This window comes from Echinops telfairi, unplaced genomic scaffold (assembly GCF_000313985.2).
Source record: "Echinops telfairi isolate 266 unplaced genomic scaffold, ASM31398v2 ScPeMD7_7469;HRSCAF=8507_1, whole genome shotgun sequence".
Classification (NCBI taxonomy): domain Eukaryota; kingdom Metazoa; phylum Chordata; class Mammalia; order Afrosoricida; family Tenrecidae; genus Echinops; species Echinops telfairi.
The window spans coordinates 139089426-139108881 of NW_022111373.1; the positions used below are offsets into that span (position 1 = coordinate 139089426).

Consider the following 19456-nt stretch of genomic DNA (forward strand, 5'->3'; position numbering starts at 1 on the left):
CCAGTTCATTGAGGTCAAGTGTCAGTTCTCAGTCAAGCCTTGTTCTTAGCAGCATCTGGCAGAGTCAATTCGACTCCTCTCCAAACTCTGCCCATGGTTTTGGGATACCTTATCTGCTGGTTCTTCTTCCTCTTTACCTGCTTTGCTGAGAAGTCTGGGAGAAACAGGAGGTTGATGAGGAGGCTCCCCCAGCCTCTCAACTGGAAGTCCAATTTCAAAGACCACCTAGCTCTAGGCTCCTTCTCTAGGGGAAGAATACCCAGTCCCATGTAGTTCCATATTGTGGGTGTATGAGCTGATGGTGTCCCAATCTTTATCACTAGCCTGGCACTCCCTTGAGTTCTTGACGCACAACTCCACCTAAATGTATGTTAGATGTGCTTCACACTCACTGTGCATGAACAGAGATCTGTGCCTTGATATGTCAAGTCCTACCTGTTTTCTGAATGTATTTGTATCCCAAGTACACATTTCTTCCTTTATTTTAATATACTTCTCCTTAGAGTATACCCCACAAAGGTGGGGGCATTGTCTTATTTAGGACAATATTCAAAAGTGACACCACACGCTCAATGAATATTATTTGTTCTATAAGCAAGTGACTCTTTAATTTGATTATGGGCCTCAAATAACTGTTATGTAAAGAACTGAAAAGCTCTACATGGTAAGGTAAGGTAGCCATTGATATCAAAATTGTATTTTAAAATTAATAAACATTACATAAATTAAAATTTATTATAGAATACAATAAAATAATAGTATTGCTTCAATAAATACCATTTTTTGTGGGTATTCTAGGGGAACATATCTGGATAGTTCTTGATGGTCCAGTAGATGCCATCTGGATTGAAAATCTGAATTCTGTTTTGGATGATAACAAAACTCTAACCCTGGCCAACGGTGATCGAATCCCTATGGCTCCAAACTGCAAGATCATTTTTGAACCTCATAACATTGACAATGCTTCTCCTGCTACTGTCTCAAGAAATGGAATGGTTTTCATGAGCTCTTCTATCCTTGACTGGAGCCCTATCCTTGAGGTTTGATTGGCATTTTTCTTTTGTATAATTAAAAAAATTTGTGACTTTCAACATGTGGGTGGTGGAGCAATTGCAAACAGTTGAACCAATAATCCTTCCATCCAGTCTCAGAGGGTTCAATACTTAAAAATATATTTTCACCTTGAAGTTACCCTTTTAAAGATATATTCATTCACTAGATATTTGGACATAACTTATTCAGAATATTAATTTCAAGATCATTTAAAAATTTTCATATAAGAAAAAAGTCTTTGAAGCACAATGGTCATAATGCAAATTTTAAGTTTATACTTGGGAAATAACATTTCAGGTAATATTGCTTCAATTCATTGTATATTATTTTACAACTATCAATATATACTAGCTTATCTTGACTGTAATCAGATTATATGTAAGTGCATTGCATATTTAGATATTTTCTAAAACAAATACTATAATGTAAACTGGAATGCTTATTAGATAAACCATTTGGAAAAGTTCTTTTTATATAACTGGGCAAATTTATGATTTTCCTTTGTATGATATTTTAGAGTATGATTTGGATCTTAGGAATTAAACTTATGAATTAATAATTGAAATAAAATAGATGTTTAGATTATATAAAACTAATATCATTAAGTTTTTGTACACCTCTTTCTTCTTGGTTATAAGTTCTGATAGTGTTTTTCCAGAATTTACACAAACCTGTGTTGCAAAATGGTTTCTACTTGGCCAAGATGAAGATATTAACAAAGAGCAGATTAGATAGAAAAACGGTGTTAACATTGAATTTGTTGCTTAGATATTTATAGAGATTTTAGATTTCACAATTGCATAATAGTTTAAAGAAAATACAGAGGAGCGGGGAGTCTCAATATTTCCTGTTGCAGGAAAACAAAATTGCTGATAGCAGTATTAAAAAAGAGATGGTTGGAAGACATCCAAATTCTATCAAGTTAGTCACTCTGGATTTAGGACTCATTTTTTTTAATGTGTTCCAAAAACATCATATGCAATTCTTTCTTACATCCAGGTGTATGAAAGGGTTAGTCCTGGTAGACTAAAGAAACAAATCCAGGGAGACTCATATGTGTATATAAGGAAAAGCTTTGTATACAAGAGCAATTGAATATTGAGCAAACATCCCAGCCCAGTCCAGATCAAGTCCATACGTCTGACATTAACCCATATGTTTGATACAAATCTATAAAATCCTCTTCTGACTCATGAACACATACATGCAATGATGGCGAATGCAGGAAGATTACAAGCCAGTGGGTGGGACGTCTTGTGGATCCAGTGGGGTTGTAGGTATCTCAGCACTGGCAGGGGTCTCCACATAGTTCCTTCAACTCTAAAACTCTGACTACCTCAGAATAGCTTCATGTGGCTCCTCCTCAGAAATGTCTCACAGGGAGTGAGCTGAGAGTGTGTCTCTTGACTCCAAGGAGGAAATACAGAAGTTCCCAGAATCCTCAGGAGAAGGTCATGCCCACACAGACAGCTCATTGGCTAGATACTGATTTATAAGGTAGACTCCACCCCTTCCACTCTTAATCCTCAAATCAACACCAGATTATATAACTACCACACCAACCTTGGAACCAGATACAATGATCTCCAAATGAAAAGTGACATTTTTTCCAAAACAGTACAAATTCACAAATTAAAAAATACGCTTTTAAACTAGTATCTAGTGAATAGGTAATGACCAGGAATTTATGGCCATTAATAATAACCAGTGAATATGTGGAGTTTGCTATTTGTGAAGATAGGCTTCTATATAGTCTGCGAATGTTGAGGTTGAATAATACCTAAGGCCACATCCACATACTGTTTTCTGTTCTGTTGTTGAAAACACTCAGGAATAGCATTGCCTATTCCTACACCATCCTCCAAACCATGGCTCTGTTCAGTGCCTGGTTGCAACCACTGTGTCAGTCCACCTATTTCAAGACCGTCCTTCCTTTTGTTGACTCCCTACTTTTGATGTCCTTCTCCAGACACTGGGCCTGCTGATAAACATGTCCAAGGATGTGAGATGCACTTTATTAAGGCCAACTCGGCATGCAGGAGGTAGCTCTCCCCCAGTCATAGTTTGAGTGCCTTCCAACCTGCAGAGTTTACCTTTACTCTATATCAGACAATGCTCATTGTTATAAGCTTTTCCCTTGCCTTTAAAGGTTTTTGTATAAAACCTACAAGGTTTTCTCTGTCCAGTTATCTTATTTGTTATCCTTTTATCTTATAGATAGCATAACATTCCACAGTTCAGTTACATTAAGCAGGATTGTACACTTGTTACCACCATCAGTTTTAAAACGATCTACTACTTCTTGGCCTCTTTGATATCCACTCCCTTTTATAAGCCCCCCTTTAATATAAACATTGGCCATATCTTACACTATCTAATATATCCATTCACCATTCACCTTCAATTATGCTGTTTGCTCCCATAGCATGGGGTCATATAGTCATCATTGCTATTAGCTTCCCCTTCCCCCTCTCTTCCTGAAGGCTCAGGAAACCGTTACTCCCATTACTTTTCCTGGGGGGTTATCTATGTTGACTTTCATGCATCCGAAGATCTTAATTATACCAATGACCATACGCAAATCTAACAAGTTAATGAGGTAGAACTGGAACCATCATAATGGGAGGAAATGTTAAAGAACTAGAGGATATTTATGTGTTTCATCAGTGCTATACCAAGTCCTGGATATATCATCCCTTCCTTTTGGCCCTTCTGTGAGGGACTGTCCAATCATCTTACAGGTGAGTTTGGGGTCTCCACTACATCCATTCGCCTTCCCATTGATTTTGTTGCTTATTTTTGGCCTTCTGATACCTATTCCCATTGACACCTCATGATCACACAGACTGGTGTGCTTTTTCCTTTTTTTAAAATTTTATTTATTTATTTAAATCATTTTATTAGGGGCTCATACAACTCTTATCACAATCCATACATACATCAATTGTGTAAAGCACGTTTGTACATTCATTGCCCTCATCATTCTCAAAACATTTGCTCTCCACTTAAGCCCCTGGCATCAGGTCCTCATTTTTTCCCTCCCTCCCCACTCCCCACTCCTTCAGAACCCCTGATCGTTTATAAATTATTTTGTCATATCTTGCCCTGTCCCATGTCTCCCTTCACCCACTTTTCTGTGTGGGCTTTGTTACTTCCCTACTAGATGGCCACTTGTTTAACTTCAAGCCTTTAAGACCCCAGACCCCATTTCTTTTAATAGCTGTGCATGATCAGATTTCTTCACTGCATTTGCTTATGCACCCATTTTGTCCTCAGCGATTGTGTGGTCAAGATGAGTGTCGTGCAATGCCCCATTGTTAGAACAGACCGTTCTTGTACTGAAGTAAGATTTAAGTAGAGGCCCAAAGTCCATGTGCTTCCTTGCTGTATTTATATATATATCCATATAAGCAAATACACCTAAATTTATATACTTAAATATTCACATATCTACATCTCTCTCTCTCTGTATATATATATGGTTTTTTTTTTTTCTTTCTTTCTTGTTCTTTCCTCTTTCCTCCTGTCTGGCCAGTTCGTTCAGAAGTAGATCAACAGGTCCTCCTTCCAGACTGCCTTAGTGTAGAAGCTGTGTCTAAATCTGTTCACCATGGGTGACCCTGCTTATATTTGAAATACTGGAGGACTAGCTTCCAATATCACAGCAAGATACAAGCTACCAAATATGACAAACTTCCAGATAAGTGTTGGAATAGTTTTAAAATATGCTTTTTAAATGTTGCCGTCTCTTCATTGAAATGGTTAGGAATGAGAAAGACGCACAGAGGGTCAGACTGTGAGTAATTAGAGCAGCGGAATGTAACGACTCGAGACTTGTGAGAGGAATGGCCAGCTGAGGGGTTTGTGGAGGAGAATCTGTCAGCTCTAAGAAACCACGCTGTGTAATTTTGTGGTGCATGTGGTTTCTGGGTTTCATCATCTACAAAGTGCGTGCAGTTCTGGTCACTGTGGAGTGATGGTAAATTCATGAATTAATGAATAATTCAGACCCAACTTTGCATTCCTCCTCTCCCGCTTATTGAAACAGAAATGTTCTTGGCTTTAGGGTCTCTAAGTGTTCTTAGAATGTTGAGAGGATGCATGAACAGAACCCGAACCCCCTTAGGAAAATAATTATGTTTATTCCTCATGTAAATAAAGACGTCATTGTCTTGACTATTCTTTGACATTTCCCTAAATCATTCACTCATTAAACTAAAAAGGAACAGAAAGAATTGTGGCCGATATTTGTTTCCTCCTTAAGAAAAAAATCTGGGGCTGGATTCTGACGTTCATTTTCTGTCCTTTGTTTATTTTCCAAATTCATTTTACATCTGTGCATCCTCGTTTACATCTAGCGTTTTTTTTTTTAATTTTACATCCAGCATGTTTTAATCAAGAGGTGGAAACGATCTCGCCACCTGGGTCTGAAAAGTGTTGTGTGGTCACTGGGTAGAGTGTAGTAACCGGCTCCTGAATCCCCGCCCTCTGGATCTGCATCCTGGGCAGGCGACTTCAACTCCATTGGCCTCAGTGACTTCAGCTCTAAAGTTGGGATAATAACAAATTTGTTCTGAGAATTAGATGAGCTAATACATAAGCGTGCTGATAGCAAAACCTGCTTGTGGTACTTACAAAGTTTCACGTCAACTTGAAGATATAAAAGTGTAGGGGTGCAATCTAGCCTGTCAATCAGGTCACAGCATGATGGTTCCTCCTTGTGGATGGGATCTTATAAGGAGGGTCATGGGAAACTCCCATCCCCCACTCTGTCTTCACCTTAACCTACAGGAGCCTTGGAGATGTGTCCACAGCCATTGGATCCACAAGACTTTGTCCCCACAGGGCTGTGATTTTCCTGTGTTTTGCATCCTTGCTTGTGGCTGTGTGAGTCTGAAGAGGGATTTATGGATTAGGATTGGCTTTATGGGTTTGAGTTGGACTGGGCTGGGGTATTTTCCTGATACACAACTACTTCTTGATAGAAAGCTCTTTCTTACACATATATGAGTGTCTCTGGATTTGTTTCTCTCGTCAACGTGGCCTAACACACTTGTATATCTTACGTGCACAAAATGTTAGATGTCATCATCATCGTTAGTGTAATTGCTGGCAGTAATATTACTAGGAGCTCTGATGATATAGTGGGTTAATCTCACTTCAAGGTCAGTCGTGTGAAACCACCAGCCGCTCTGCAGGAGAAAGATGAGGCTGTCTACTCCCCTAAAGAATTATGATCTCCGAAACCCACGGGCAGTTCTACTCTGCTCTGTAGAGTCACTATGAGTGGGAATCAACTGGATAGTGGTGGGCTTGGTGTTTGGTTTATTATTAATGGTTGCTTTAAACAACAACAACAACAAAAGCCCCTCTGCCTCTAAAGAGCCATTTTCCTGATGTGCTGCTAAATTCCATTCATGCACGATTCTGTGAACCAACAGGGTTTTCTTAAAAAGCGCTCGCCTCAAGAAGCAGAGATTCTCCGTCAGCTGTATACGGAGTCTTTTCCAGACCTGTATTGCTTCAGTGTTCAGAACTTGGAATACAAGATGGAGATGCTTGAAGCCTTTGTCATCATGCAAAGCATTAATATGCTTCAGGGCCTGATCCCTCCAAAGGTAACTGGTCAATTTTTAAGAACTCTCCCTTATTAGGGGCTATATTGTGTGTGAACATTGAAAGTACCACAGGCAGCCAAAAGAACAAATAAATCTGTCTGGGAAGAAGTACTGCCCCTTAGAGGGAAGGGTGACGAGAGTTCATCTCATGGACTTTGGACAAGTTATCAAAAGAGACCTGTCTCTGGATTAGGACATCAATTTTGGTAAAAAAGAAGGGCGGCGAAAAAGGAAAAAGGATGAACCTAAATGAGGTGGGTTTACACAGTGTCTGCAACAATGCGCTCAAACTTAACAATAATTGTGAGGATGGCACAGGACCAGGAAGTGATTTGTTTTATTGTACATTGATCGCTATGAGTCAGGACCAACTTGAGGGGACGCCCCCCTACAAAACATATAACATACAACACATTGTGTAACGAGTCAACCCAAACCCAAACGCACTGCCATGTAGTTAATGCCAATCATAGTGACCCTATAGGACAGAGTAGAACTGCCCCCATGAGTTTACGAGACTGTAGCTCTTTACAGAAGTAGAAAACCTTGTCTTTCTCTCAAGAAACAGCTGGTGGTTTCAAACTGCTGACCTTTCAGCTCATAGCCCAGCATGTAACCACTACTCCACCAGGGCTCCTGAAGAGTCCCACTCTTGAAACTTGACTTTGTTAAAACTATGGTGAAAGGGGGGGTGCTTGAGATGTTGTTGTTAGTTGCCGTTGAGTTGGTTCTCACTCATAGTGACCATAGGCACAGCAGAAGGAACACTGCCTAGTCTTCTGCCATCCTCATCGTGGCCATGCTTGAGCCCGTTGTTGCAGCCATTGTGCCAGAACATCTCCGAGGTCTGTCTCTTTCTTTCTTTCTTTCTTTCTTTCTTTCTTTCTTTCTTTCTTTCTTTCTCTCTCTCTCTCTCTCTTTCTTTCAACTGATGGTTCACTTTACCAAGCATGATGTCCTTCTCCAGGGGGACTGGTCTCTTGATAAGATGTCCGAAGTGAGTGAGACAAAGTCTCGCCATCCTTGCTTCTAAGGAGCCTTCAGGCTGTACTTCTTCCAAGACAGATTTGCTTGTTCTTCCAGCATCAAATGCATCATTTCTTCTTGGGTCTTCCTTATCCCTGGTCCAGCTTTCACATACATATGAAGTGAATGATTGAAATGGCCTGGGCTGGTGTTCATGTTTGAAACATACATCTAGTAGGTGATTTTTTTTGGTGGTGGTGGGGATTTTCTTTATTTGTGTGTTTCACAAGGAGTACTTGGGTGGCACAGATGATGACAATCAGGACTATTAACCCAAAGGTTGGGAGTTCAAACAGAAGGACTGAGGATATAGGACTGAAAGCCCGTAGCCTTGAAAATCTTACGGTGCAGTTCTACCCTGCACATATGGGGTCACGAGCGGTTGGAATGGACTGGATGGTTGCTAATGAAAACAACATTTTTTCACAAAGCTCTCTTGGTCATTAATTCCCCCTCAGCTTTATCTGCCCTCCCTTAGTTTTTCTCCTGGGGAAACGTGTTCCTCTGACATGCTGGCTATTTCCATTGAAGCCCCAAAGCAAAATTTTGGCTTGAGAATCAGTCTACTAAAACATATTCATCTATGGCGTGTCCACAGGAACAAGGTGGGGAGGTAACATCCGAACACTTGGGGAGGTTGTACGTCTTCTCGCTGATGTGGAGCATCGGGGCCATTCTGGAACTGGACGGTCGACGCCGGGTGGAGCACTGGCTACGCTCCCAGGATGCGCTGGCCTTGGACCTGCCCACACTGGCGGGCGAGGAAGACACCATGTTTGACTATTATGTGACACCAGACGGTGAGACACACACTTGTATTCCTGTGTTTTCTACCCCTCCCCTCTAAAAGGCTAATATTTCATTAAAAATGTTATTGTAAATGGGCCTTTAATACTCTTGGATGTAAAACTGTAATGGAAAATTTCACAAGAAAGTTGATGTTCACGGATGGGTTATTTCCTTTTAATGTTTTAGTTGGATTGTGCTGCAGCTGCACGTTCTCCTCTGTTAACTATCTTTGTTAGGAGCTCTGGTGGTGGGTTAAGCCATCCTTACTAACCGAAAAGCTCTCCATTTGAACCCACCCACTGGGAAAAGATTGGATGATCTTATCCGGGAAGGATCACAGCCTAGACAACTGATAAGGCAGTTCTACTCTGTTACATGGGGTTGCTGTTAGTGTCACTAGGTGCCGTAGTGTCAGCTCCGACCCATGGCGATCCCCTGCACAACAGAACAAAACACTGCACGGTCCTGCGCCCCCCTCACAATGGTTCCTGTGTACGAGCTTGTTAATGCAGCTACTGTGCCAATCTGTCACCTTGAGGGTCTTCCTCTTTTTTGCTGCTCTTCCACTTTACCAGACATGAAGTCCTTTTCCTGGGTCTGATCTCTCCTGACCACATGTCCAAAGTATGTGAGGTGAAGTCTCCCCGTCCTTGCCTCGCAGGAGAACTCTGACATCATGCTTCCAAGACAGATCAGTTGTCCCTCTTAGCAGTCCAGGGTACTTCCAATATCCTTCCAATATCCATAATTCAAATGCATCCCCACTTCTTTCTTCAATGTCCCACTCTCACATGTATGTGGTGCAATGGATAAACTGACAGACAAGCAGTGGCACGAAGTTGCTATGAGTCAAAAGTAGACTCAACAGTACAACTAAAACAGATACTGTTGTGCACTGAATTTTCAACGATTTAACAACAAATTTTAAGAAGTTTCAACTTGGATCCATTTCAGCACTCTTTTAATGTTTTGTTGTTAAGTATCGTCATGGAGATGGTTCCAACGCCTAGCAACCGCGTGTGCTGCAGAAGGAGACGCTGCCTGGCTCTGCACCATCCTCACAATGTTATGTCTGAGCTCTTTGTTGCAGCTTCTTTCAATGGAATCGGCAATTTCAATGAGATTTACAGTTTGAAATGTTGGTTACAAAATGCATCGATAACTATACTACATCTAAAAATTATTTATTACATCCTGATAGATGGGTAGATAAGTAGCTCCTGTTAAGTGGACTCCAACCAATGGCCACCGTAAGTACAAAAAAAAGCAAATGTCTGGTGTGACACCATCCTATTGCTGATGTGCCTGAGGTCACTATGTATGTGGTGGCTACCTGACCAACTGTCTTCCTCTCCCCTGTTGGTCCTCCACTACAGCAAATAAGATACCGTACAGCTATTGACCCTTCCTGATGATGTGTCCCAAAGAAAGACGGTTGGACAGTGTTCTGTGGGAATCTATAAAGTTGTCATTGACTAATTTCCCAAAAAAGATCACCAAACCTTTCTTCCAGGTCCATCCTACTGTGTAAGCTCTGCTAGAACACAGTAGCAACATGCCAGCCTCCATTGATTGATGGTGGTGGTTGTGTGATGTGCGCTGGGAAGGAAGGAAACCCAAGCCTTTCTCATGGAAGGCGATTGTCTATCACTGAACCTCCACCACTGCCCCTTTCTCACATTGCCGCTCTGACAGAATTCACTGGGCTTGGTTTTGATCTGGCATGTACATAATCAATTCTCTGATTTTACCACGGTGTTTGGAAGGTGCCTTGTTAGGGTTTCAACGATGCCTGCCTCTTACCAATAGGTGTCAAATCATTAAATGGAAGATCAAGATCTGAATGCGCTCTGTTCCCCTCAGGTAAATGGATGCACTGGAACACTTGTACCGAGGAGTTTGTGTATCCCTCCCACACCACGCCGGAATATGGCTCGATCCTGGTGCCCAACGTGGATAACGTGAGGACTGACTTCCTAATTAAAACCATTGCCAAACAGGGCAAGGTACAGCCTTCTATTTTATTGAACATTTATTGTTCCTAGGTGCTGTTGAGTGTGTTCCAACCCATAGTGCACCACAGAAGGAACCGCTGCCCAGTCCTGCGCCATTCTCACAGTGGTGCCTGTGCCTGAGCCCATTGGTGCAGCCACTGTGCTCGCCCATCTTGTGATGGGTCTTCCTCTTTTCCCTGCATCTCTACTCTATCAAGTATGGTGTCCTTTTGGGAGACTGGTACCTTCTGATAGCATGTGCAAAGTACATGAGATGAAGTCTCACCACCCTGGCTTCTAAGGAGCGTTCTGCCTGGACTTCTTCCAAGACAGATTTGTTTGTTCTTTTGACAGTCCATGGTACTTTCAATATTTTTTGTCAAAACCATAATTCAAATGCACCCATTCTTCTTTGGTTTTCCTTATTCAGTGTCCAACTTTCACATGCAGAAGAGGTGATTGAAGATACCATGCATGCCACTTGAACATATCAAGCAGCCTGCATTTATTTTACAATGATTTGCAGTTTGAAATGTAGGTTACCAAATGCATGGATAACTATACTACATCTAAAATTTATTTATTACACCTAGATAGATAGATAGATAGATAAGTAGCTCCTGTTAAGTGGACCCCAACCCACGGCCACCTTATGTATGCAAAAAGCAAATGTTTGCCGTGACACCATCCTATTGCTGATGTGTCTGAGGTCATTATGTGGTGACTATCTGACCAAATGTCTTCCTCTCCCCTGTTGGTCCTCTACTATGGCAAATATGATGCCCTCCAGGTATTGAACCTTCCTGATGATGTGTCCCGAAGCAACATGAAACATTATGTGTTTCATGTTGCCATTTAGAATAAATGGTATTACTCAGGCTCATAGAATTCTTTTAGTACCCCTCCATAATAATAATTATGTTTGAATATTTGCTATTGCAATGAAATAATTAGGTCTCATGTATTAGTTGAAAGTAAACATTGACTTGTCCCAAAGAGAAGTTTTTGTTGTTGTTGTGATTTTATTGTATTTCTTCCACAACTCTTCTATTTTAGGCTGTGCTATTAATTGGTGAACAAGGAACAGCCAAAACTGTCATAATCAAGGGCTTTATGTCAAAATATGATCCTGAAAATCATATGATCAAGAGTCTGAACTTTTCTTCTGCAACCACCCCACTGATGTTTCAGGTACTGGCTTTTGATATGATCAACAAGCTCTAATCCACCAACTCACGGAGATCCTAGACTCTATATAGGGTGTCAGAGAATGTAAAACTTTCTTCATCGAACTATTGGTGGGTTTGAACCACTGACCTTTTGGTTTTCAGCCCAATGCCTAGCATATAGTACCATCAAGGCTTCTTTTAGTAAGTTTCGGCTGTAATAAACTTTGTAAGCACAAAGATCTCTACTCTTCTGCCTCTGTTGAACTTCATGTGTACTTCAGCTGTGCAAATCCCCCTTTGTATATCTTTTTTTGTAATTCCTGCGATGACACTAGCTCTACCATCCAAGCACTATAGAATCTGTCTCTAGTTAGATTATAATTTAATCTAAAATTGTAGAGAAATTAAAGAACGTATTCAAGGTGGGAAAGATTTCCATCATGCTCAAAAAATGTGGAAGAGCTTAGAGTGTTGTGGGCATGCCCAATCCACCACAGAAAGCATTACCATTTATTTCCCCCACCTAACTGTACTCTCTAGTAGCCTTGTCTTATGTGGCTGTCAATATTACTTTAGTCTTTCAACTTGAAGAAAGGAGCTCTGGTGGCTTCCTGGGTTACGTGTTGGGCTACTAACTGAAATGTTGGCAGTTCAGGTCCCCCAGCCACTCTTGAAGACAGAGCTGTGGCGGTCTGCTTTCATAAACATCTGTAGTCTCAAAAACCCTAGAGAAGAGTTCTACTCTGCTCTATCGAGTCACTGTGAGTTGGAATCGAGTCAATAGCAGTGGGGTTAAACTTGCACTATTCATTGATGAGTTTTGTTGGATCAAAGACTGCTAATTTGTCTAATAAGATGCTTTTCACATCCCTTTCTTTCCCCCCTCTCTTAGCTGCCACTACCTTGTTCACTTCCTCAAGATGCCACAGCAGGTTATTTATTAGCTTAGAAGAATCCCTTGCTCTTGGGCCAAGACTAGTACTCTAGACCCTGTTCCAATCTCTGATTCCTATCCTTATTTTTTCCTGACTTAATGTACCATAATGGTTCCATTATCAACTGCAATAAGAAACAAAACCATAGAGTCTTAGCATTTAGAAGAACTTACCCTATGATTTCATAGAGATGTGAAAAAATAAACCTTTAGGTTTTGAAAAATGAAGCTATCAGAAATGACTGGGTTTGCTATAGATGAATGAGTCTTTTACTTCTGGTTCTAGGTTGTTCAAGGCTCAAGGGCAATGATTCTCCATCTTCCTAATGCTGTGACCCTTTGATACAGTTCCCCATGTTGTGGTGATCCCCCAACCATGAAATTATTTTCGTTGCTACTTCATAACTGTAATTTTGCTACTGTTATGAATTTGGCAACCCCTGTGAAAGGGTCTTTTGACCCCCAAATGGGCCTCGACTCACAGGTTGAATACCACTGCTCCATGGGATCTGGGGAGGATATCCTAAGTGGCAATTTGTGTCTAAACCATTGCAAAATCATCTCATCTTTCATTTACTAGAACATCCACACTTTGCCAAAAAGGTACATTTAATAAATTATAAAAGGGGACTGGAATTTTGGAGGAGATTTTAGATTAAAATGTATATTACTCGATTAACTTTGCTGTTCTTTCATCATTTCAATGAAAATTTTGAAGGACAATGAAAATTATTGGGGGTGTATATAACTAGATAAATGGAGAAAAGGTTGAAGTTATGAAGGATTTTTTCCTGGTTGGATCCACAATCAAAGCTCATGGAAGCAGCCGTCATGAGATCAAAATACATTTTGCATTAGGTAAATCTACTGCACAAGACCTCTTGAGAGTGTTGAAGAGCAAGGATGTTACTTTGAGAACTAAGGTGGGCCTCATTCAAACGGTGGTATTATCTATTGCCCTATATACATTTGTAAGCTAGACATGGATTAAGGAAGACCAAAGAGTTGATGCCCTTGCATTGTGATACTGGAGAAGACTGTTGGAAGTACCATGGACTGATAGAGGAACAAATGATCTATGTTGGAAGAAGTAAGACCTGAGTCCTCCTTAGAGGCAAGACTGTCTCACATACTTTGGACATATTGTCAGGTGAGGCCAGTCCCTGCAGAAGGACTTCATGCTTGCTAGACTGAAGGAGGCAGTGAGGAAGGGGAAGGCCCTCCATGAGATGGAGTGATCCAGTGGCTGCAGCAATGGGTTCCAGCATAGGAGCAATGGTGAGGATGGCCCAGGGCAGTGCAGTGTTTAGTGCTATTGTGTATAGGGTAGCTATGGGCTGGAGCTGACTTGATGGCACCTAACAACAACAATATAACTAGACCTAGGTGTCCTGTTGTGGTAGTGTTTAAGGTCATGATCAGAAGTCCAAAACCACCAACCAATCCTCAGGAGAAAGATAAGACTTTCTACTCCCTTAAAGACTTACAGTCTCAAAACCCCACAGGGGAAGTTCTGGTCTGTCCTATGAGTCAGAATTAATTCCATGGAGTTCACAATTTTTCTATTACTTGATTCAGCTGGTGATAACAGAATGCTAATGAATCCAAATCATTGATTAATTTTTCTATAAAAGATCACTGACTGCATTATGTGTCTTTGCTAGTGAAGGCATCTCCAACACTGGCAAGCCTCTATTTGCTGAATTCCATTTGCACAGTGGTTTGGTGGGAAGGGTTGGATGGAAGGTTACCCCAAATGTGAATGCCAGTGAGTCGGTGATGGTATTTGGGGCTCGGGAAAATGCACTTTAATCATTCTAGGTTTTACTTGTAAAGGGCTTGTATTAGTGCTACTTTAAGGGCACATTCTTTTTAAAGATTGCAGCTATAGCCTTCCTTATCAATGTAAGTTTGCTATAAAAAATAAATGCAAGTGTGATGAGATTTATTCTGTAGGGCAGTCATCTAGCTATTCATCTTTCTTATGGTTTGATGAGACCCGTAGGTCTCGTGCTGTACAAGGTAAGTGAAAAAGCACTGCTTTTAGGGTTCCAGTTCACACCTGCAGGGGTTCAACTCAAGCATCATGTGCTTAAGCATTTCTTTCTGATCAGTGGGTGGCTGAAGAAAATACAGATACGTTCTCTAAGTCATATACTAGTCTTAGTATCATTACCCAAGCCCCTAGAATAAAATCTGACTTTTGTTGACCCTTATAGCTTTTCCAGACATTAAATATTTACTGATGCAGAAAGCTTCATCTTTCTCCCAAGGAACAGCTGGTGAGCTTGAACTACTGACCTTGCAGTTAGCAGCCCAATACCTAATGCACATCGCCACCTGGGCTCTTTTAGTCTTGCTTTTGTGCCATGGAAAGAGATTATTTTGGTCAGGACTAATAAGTACTTAAAATTTTTAAACACTTTTATTGATATATAGTTCACATACCTTACAATTCTAGGCACGATCAAAGCTAATGATGATGATTTTATGTAATAAATCATATTTGGGGACAAGTCTAGGACTTTCCAATATGACCTGGAGAGCTTGGTTTCCAAGGGGATTTGCTGAGCTAGTTAAATTCAAGACAGAGATGTCAGCTCAGAAGAGTATGACAAATATTTTGTTTGAATTCCAAAGGGGGAGCATCTTGATAGATTTTCTCCAAGGACACAGGGAGACCATAAGAGGTTATTATGAAGAAGTTTACAGAAAAATCCACATGAGTAAAAGTCCAGGGAAATTACACCGAGGGATTTCCCCCACCCTCCATCATGACAATGTACCTGTTCATTCTTGGAGTATAGCAATGGTTATACTAAGAACATTTTATTGGAAAAGTGTGCCCTGTTCACTCGTTGGCTCTAATCTTGCCCTTCAAATCCCCTTTTATTCTCCAAACTCCAAACACATAATGGGAACACTATTAAATCCACAGAGGCTACTAAAGCTGTCATTTTGACGTGGCATAAATCAAAGAGCACACAATTCTTTTGGAATGGGTTGGCGAGATGGAAACAGTGACTTCAGAAGTTTATAGACCTAGAAGAGGCTGTGTCCTTCACAGTTTGATACCAGGAGTCATCATGAGTCAGAAATGATTCAACAATATGAGTTTAAATTTTTTTTTTACTATAAGAAGTATAAATAGAAGGTTCCTTAGAGTTGAAAATGGTGCAACTTCATCTCACAATCTCACATACTTTGGACACGTCATCAAGAGGGGGCATCATGTTTGGTAAAATAGGGGGTCAATGGAAAATAGAGCTCCTTTATGAGATGGATTGACAGAGGTTCCAACAATGAGTTCCAACCTGTATGGATTGGGAGGCTGACGTAGGACTGAGAGGGATTTTACTCTGCTGTTAAATTGGATCAGTGCAAGCCAGAACCAATTCTGTGACACCTCCCCACACACTCTTTATGGAATCATGTCTAGGCTTTTCTTCTGTGATTCTGCTGGAGGGTTGGCCAGCCCTCCTTTTGGTTATTAGCTATAGGCATAACCATAGCCCATCCGGGATTCTTCCTATAAGCTTTAGGGTTTCATTATCTGATTCTCAACTGCCTGAGCCCAAATCTGTCCTATCCTTCAGTCTTAAGGTTGACCCAACACTGCAGGGTTTCTTGGTCCAATCTGAAGTCTCACAGGATCACCCTCTTTGTTTAGTGCTGGAGCCTGCTTTGACTGCTGAGCACCAAAGCTTTCTATTAAGCTAGACTCATTAGTTTTAGAAAGCTTCCAATTAGCCTGAGTGCTGTAATTAACTTCCTCATTGTAATTTTCAGCCATCCATGCTAAACAAGGGCTGATTGAGCAGTGCGCGCGCCTCCATGTGTCCCACTTCTCAGGATCCCAATCAAACTGCTTCTGTCGATGAGAAACATAGACGCTGCCCATTCTCTCCCCTGTACTGTCAAACCACGTCGTTTAATGAAGGGCATGTGTTTTTCTTGACAGGTTGTTTTCCTCATGGATTTCCTTTAAACTTTTTGTGTGTTTGTTTATTTAACTTTGATGTCATTTTCACATCTTTGCTTGGTAGGATAGGGAGCTCCCGGGGTAATGCATGTGGTTAAGTGTGTGAGTAATTGCCAAAAGGTGGGTAGTTTGAACCCATTGCTTCTGAGAGGCCACAGCCTTGGGAACCGCATGACCCAGTCTGCCTGCTCACATGGGTGGCCACGAGACAGCATTGGCTGGACAGCATCTAAGGACAGTTGGAGGGATAACTACATGTCTGTTCTGCCGGGCACAATGTAATTTAGTTATGTTATTTCTGATTAGTAATTACTAGTATTACTTGCCACCAGCCATCATGGATAAAAATTATGTGGTTAGCAAATTATTTAGCTAAGGAAATTGAATTGGCGTTTTAGAAAAAGTCACGCCTTTATTTTTTTTCCCAAACAAAATTGGTTTAGTGTTTCTTTCAAGTTTTGAGAACTGTGCAGATAGATCCTAAATGTTTTAAACAATCCCAAAAGTTAAGATGAAGAAATAAATTACTTAATGTAATTTCCTCAAAGATTTATATATCCTAAGTATGATCTGAAATTGTTTTCAACACAACATCCATCTTTCAAATGCAATGGCTGCATAGCAACTGTTTTTTTTTTTTTAATGAAAATCATTTTTAAACTTGGGAGGAATTTTCACTTTTGCTTTCCTGGGACTCAGATGCACATGTCCACGTGACGTCTTAGCAGAAGACTGGGCTGTGAAACATGATTAAGCAATTGCTTTGCTGGAGTTGGAATTGTGTGCTTCACAGCCTTTCTGTCCATCTATTAATTTTCTGCGTGGGCCCCCGTGGTTCTCCAAAGCACATTGGCTCCTCAGAGCACAATTTGAGACTGATTTTCACAGGATGATCTTCAGAGAGAGTATCTAAGGCTAGGCTCTCTAGAGGAGCGAAACTAGTAAAATGTATAAAAATCCCTGCCATGGAGTTGATTCCATCTCATAGCATTCCAATTACTGCACCGAGGAGAACTGCTCTGCGGGGTCCTGAGACTGTGAATCTTTATGGCCTTGGTGTGGCTGGTGGGTTAAAATTGCTGACCGTGTTTTTAAGCAGCCCAACTGGCAGCTCAATGTGCCACCTGGGCTCCTTAGTAAAATGTCTATGTACGTGTAGAGAGATTCACTCGCGTCTCAGCGACGTGGGTCTGGGTGGAGGCTAGAGGTCTCAGCTGACTTTTGAGTTTGTGGGGCACTGGACATTCTTTTTGTTTGTTTGGTTCAGACGAGCCTGTCTGTCACTAAAGACTACAAGTCCGTTTCAATTTTACTTTTTTCTCTTAAAAATTTTTTGTTTTAAAAAGCTACTCAAGCCACTATTTAGGTTTGAGGGCTAAGGTATCTGGAGAGATTGTTTGATAAAAGAAGCATGTTATATATATTTACACAGTCCATCTCAAGAAATGAAATCAACAACAATATCCTAGTAAACCCTCCATAGAGGTGTTCTTCTTTATTTCACCTCTCCCATGCTTCCCCTCTCCCTGTTCCCACCCCTGCCCCGGCCCCCTCATAGTCATCAAAGTCTTGGCTATTGGTGTGGGAAGCACATTTCTTCTCCTTTGCTTCTCCTGATAACAATGGTGTTGTTACACATTTATCTCTGTAAGACTGACTGAGTTTGCTTAGCATCTTGTTCTCTAGTGTTGTCCATGTCCTGCAGTATGTAAGAGAGTTGTCATGGTTTTATATCGATACATGGAGTTCCATCGTATGAAAATACCAGAATTTGTTTACCCATTCCTCTGTAGTTGGGGTTTCTGGTGAATTCAAAATCTGCAGGCCAGTGGGCAGGCCAGAGACCACTGCATGTGTATGGACCAGGAAATGGAGGTCAGGTGACAGGAGGATTGAAAGGTCCAGAGAGAACTTCTCTTAGCAGAACATCCCAGCGGTTCTCAACATGTGGGTCGAGACCCCTTTGGGGGTTGAACAACTCTCTCACAGGGGTTGCCCGATTCAAAACAGTAGCAGAATGACAGTTATGAAGTAGCAACAAAAATAATTTTGTGGTTGGGCGGGGGGGTCACCACAACATGAGGAACTGCATTAAAGGGTCGCAGCACTAGGAAGGTTGAGAACCACTGGAGGTTTATACACTGGAGGCAGGCTGTGCTCCCAAGAAGACACCACTGTTAACTGATTGATCACAACAGATCTCATCGTGGAAGCTGATGGCTTTGCATTGTACTGTGGAAGAGTGAAATGAAAGTGAACTTGCATGCGGAGCTCTCTACAATGTCAAGACTTCACTGTTACTGTACTGAAGGGAGGAGGCATTCGAGTGTTTCTCTGAGTGTGCCCAGTTAGATGGGGGTAGAACTGGGCTAGGAACTAGGCTCCCGGGTGCCTCGTCGGTTCTCTTGATTCACCAAGATGCCCCCTCCAGTGGCATCTCTTTACCCACGTGGTCCACTGGTGTCTCTCAGTCTCCTTGCTGTATGTTCAGCTTCTAGTGATGGTTGATGGTGCCTTCACGTTGCTTTAGTAGTTGGGATTTAATACATATAACATGTTGTTCCCTCGTTCAGTCACATCAAGCAACATTGTATAATTGCTACCACAATCAGTTTCCCACCATTCTTTTTCTGCATAGATTCCTTGACATCATCTCCCTGTTACCCTGCTGTATTAGTCTAGGTACTTTGGAGTAACAAATCCACAGCGACTCATGTATAAGAGAGAGTTTTATGTAAAGAAAAGGTGCATCACGAAAACAACCCAACTCAATGCTGCCCAAGCCCACAAGTCCAATATTAACCCATTAACCCAACACCAGTCCACAAAGTCCTCCACCTCACAAAACAGAGGCAATGATGCCGACTGCAGGAGGAAAGCTGAGTCAGTGA

The 19456-nt window shown here is 41.3% G+C and overlaps 1 protein-coding gene across 1 annotated transcript in view; it reads left to right on the forward strand.

Moving 5' to 3' along the window:
• DNAH5 (dynein axonemal heavy chain 5) overlaps window positions 1-19456 on the forward strand; it is a 290518-nt gene that overhangs the window by 130878 nt on the left and 140184 nt on the right. The window contains exons 39-43 of the mRNA XM_013008527.2: window positions 799-1040; window positions 6495-6671; window positions 8296-8497; window positions 10350-10492; window positions 11537-11671. Of these exons, the coding sequence (XP_012863981.1) occupies window positions 799-1040; window positions 6495-6671; window positions 8296-8497; window positions 10350-10492; window positions 11537-11671 (899 nt within the window). The remainder of the gene's footprint in view (window positions 1-798; window positions 1041-6494; window positions 6672-8295; window positions 8498-10349; window positions 10493-11536; window positions 11672-19456) is intronic.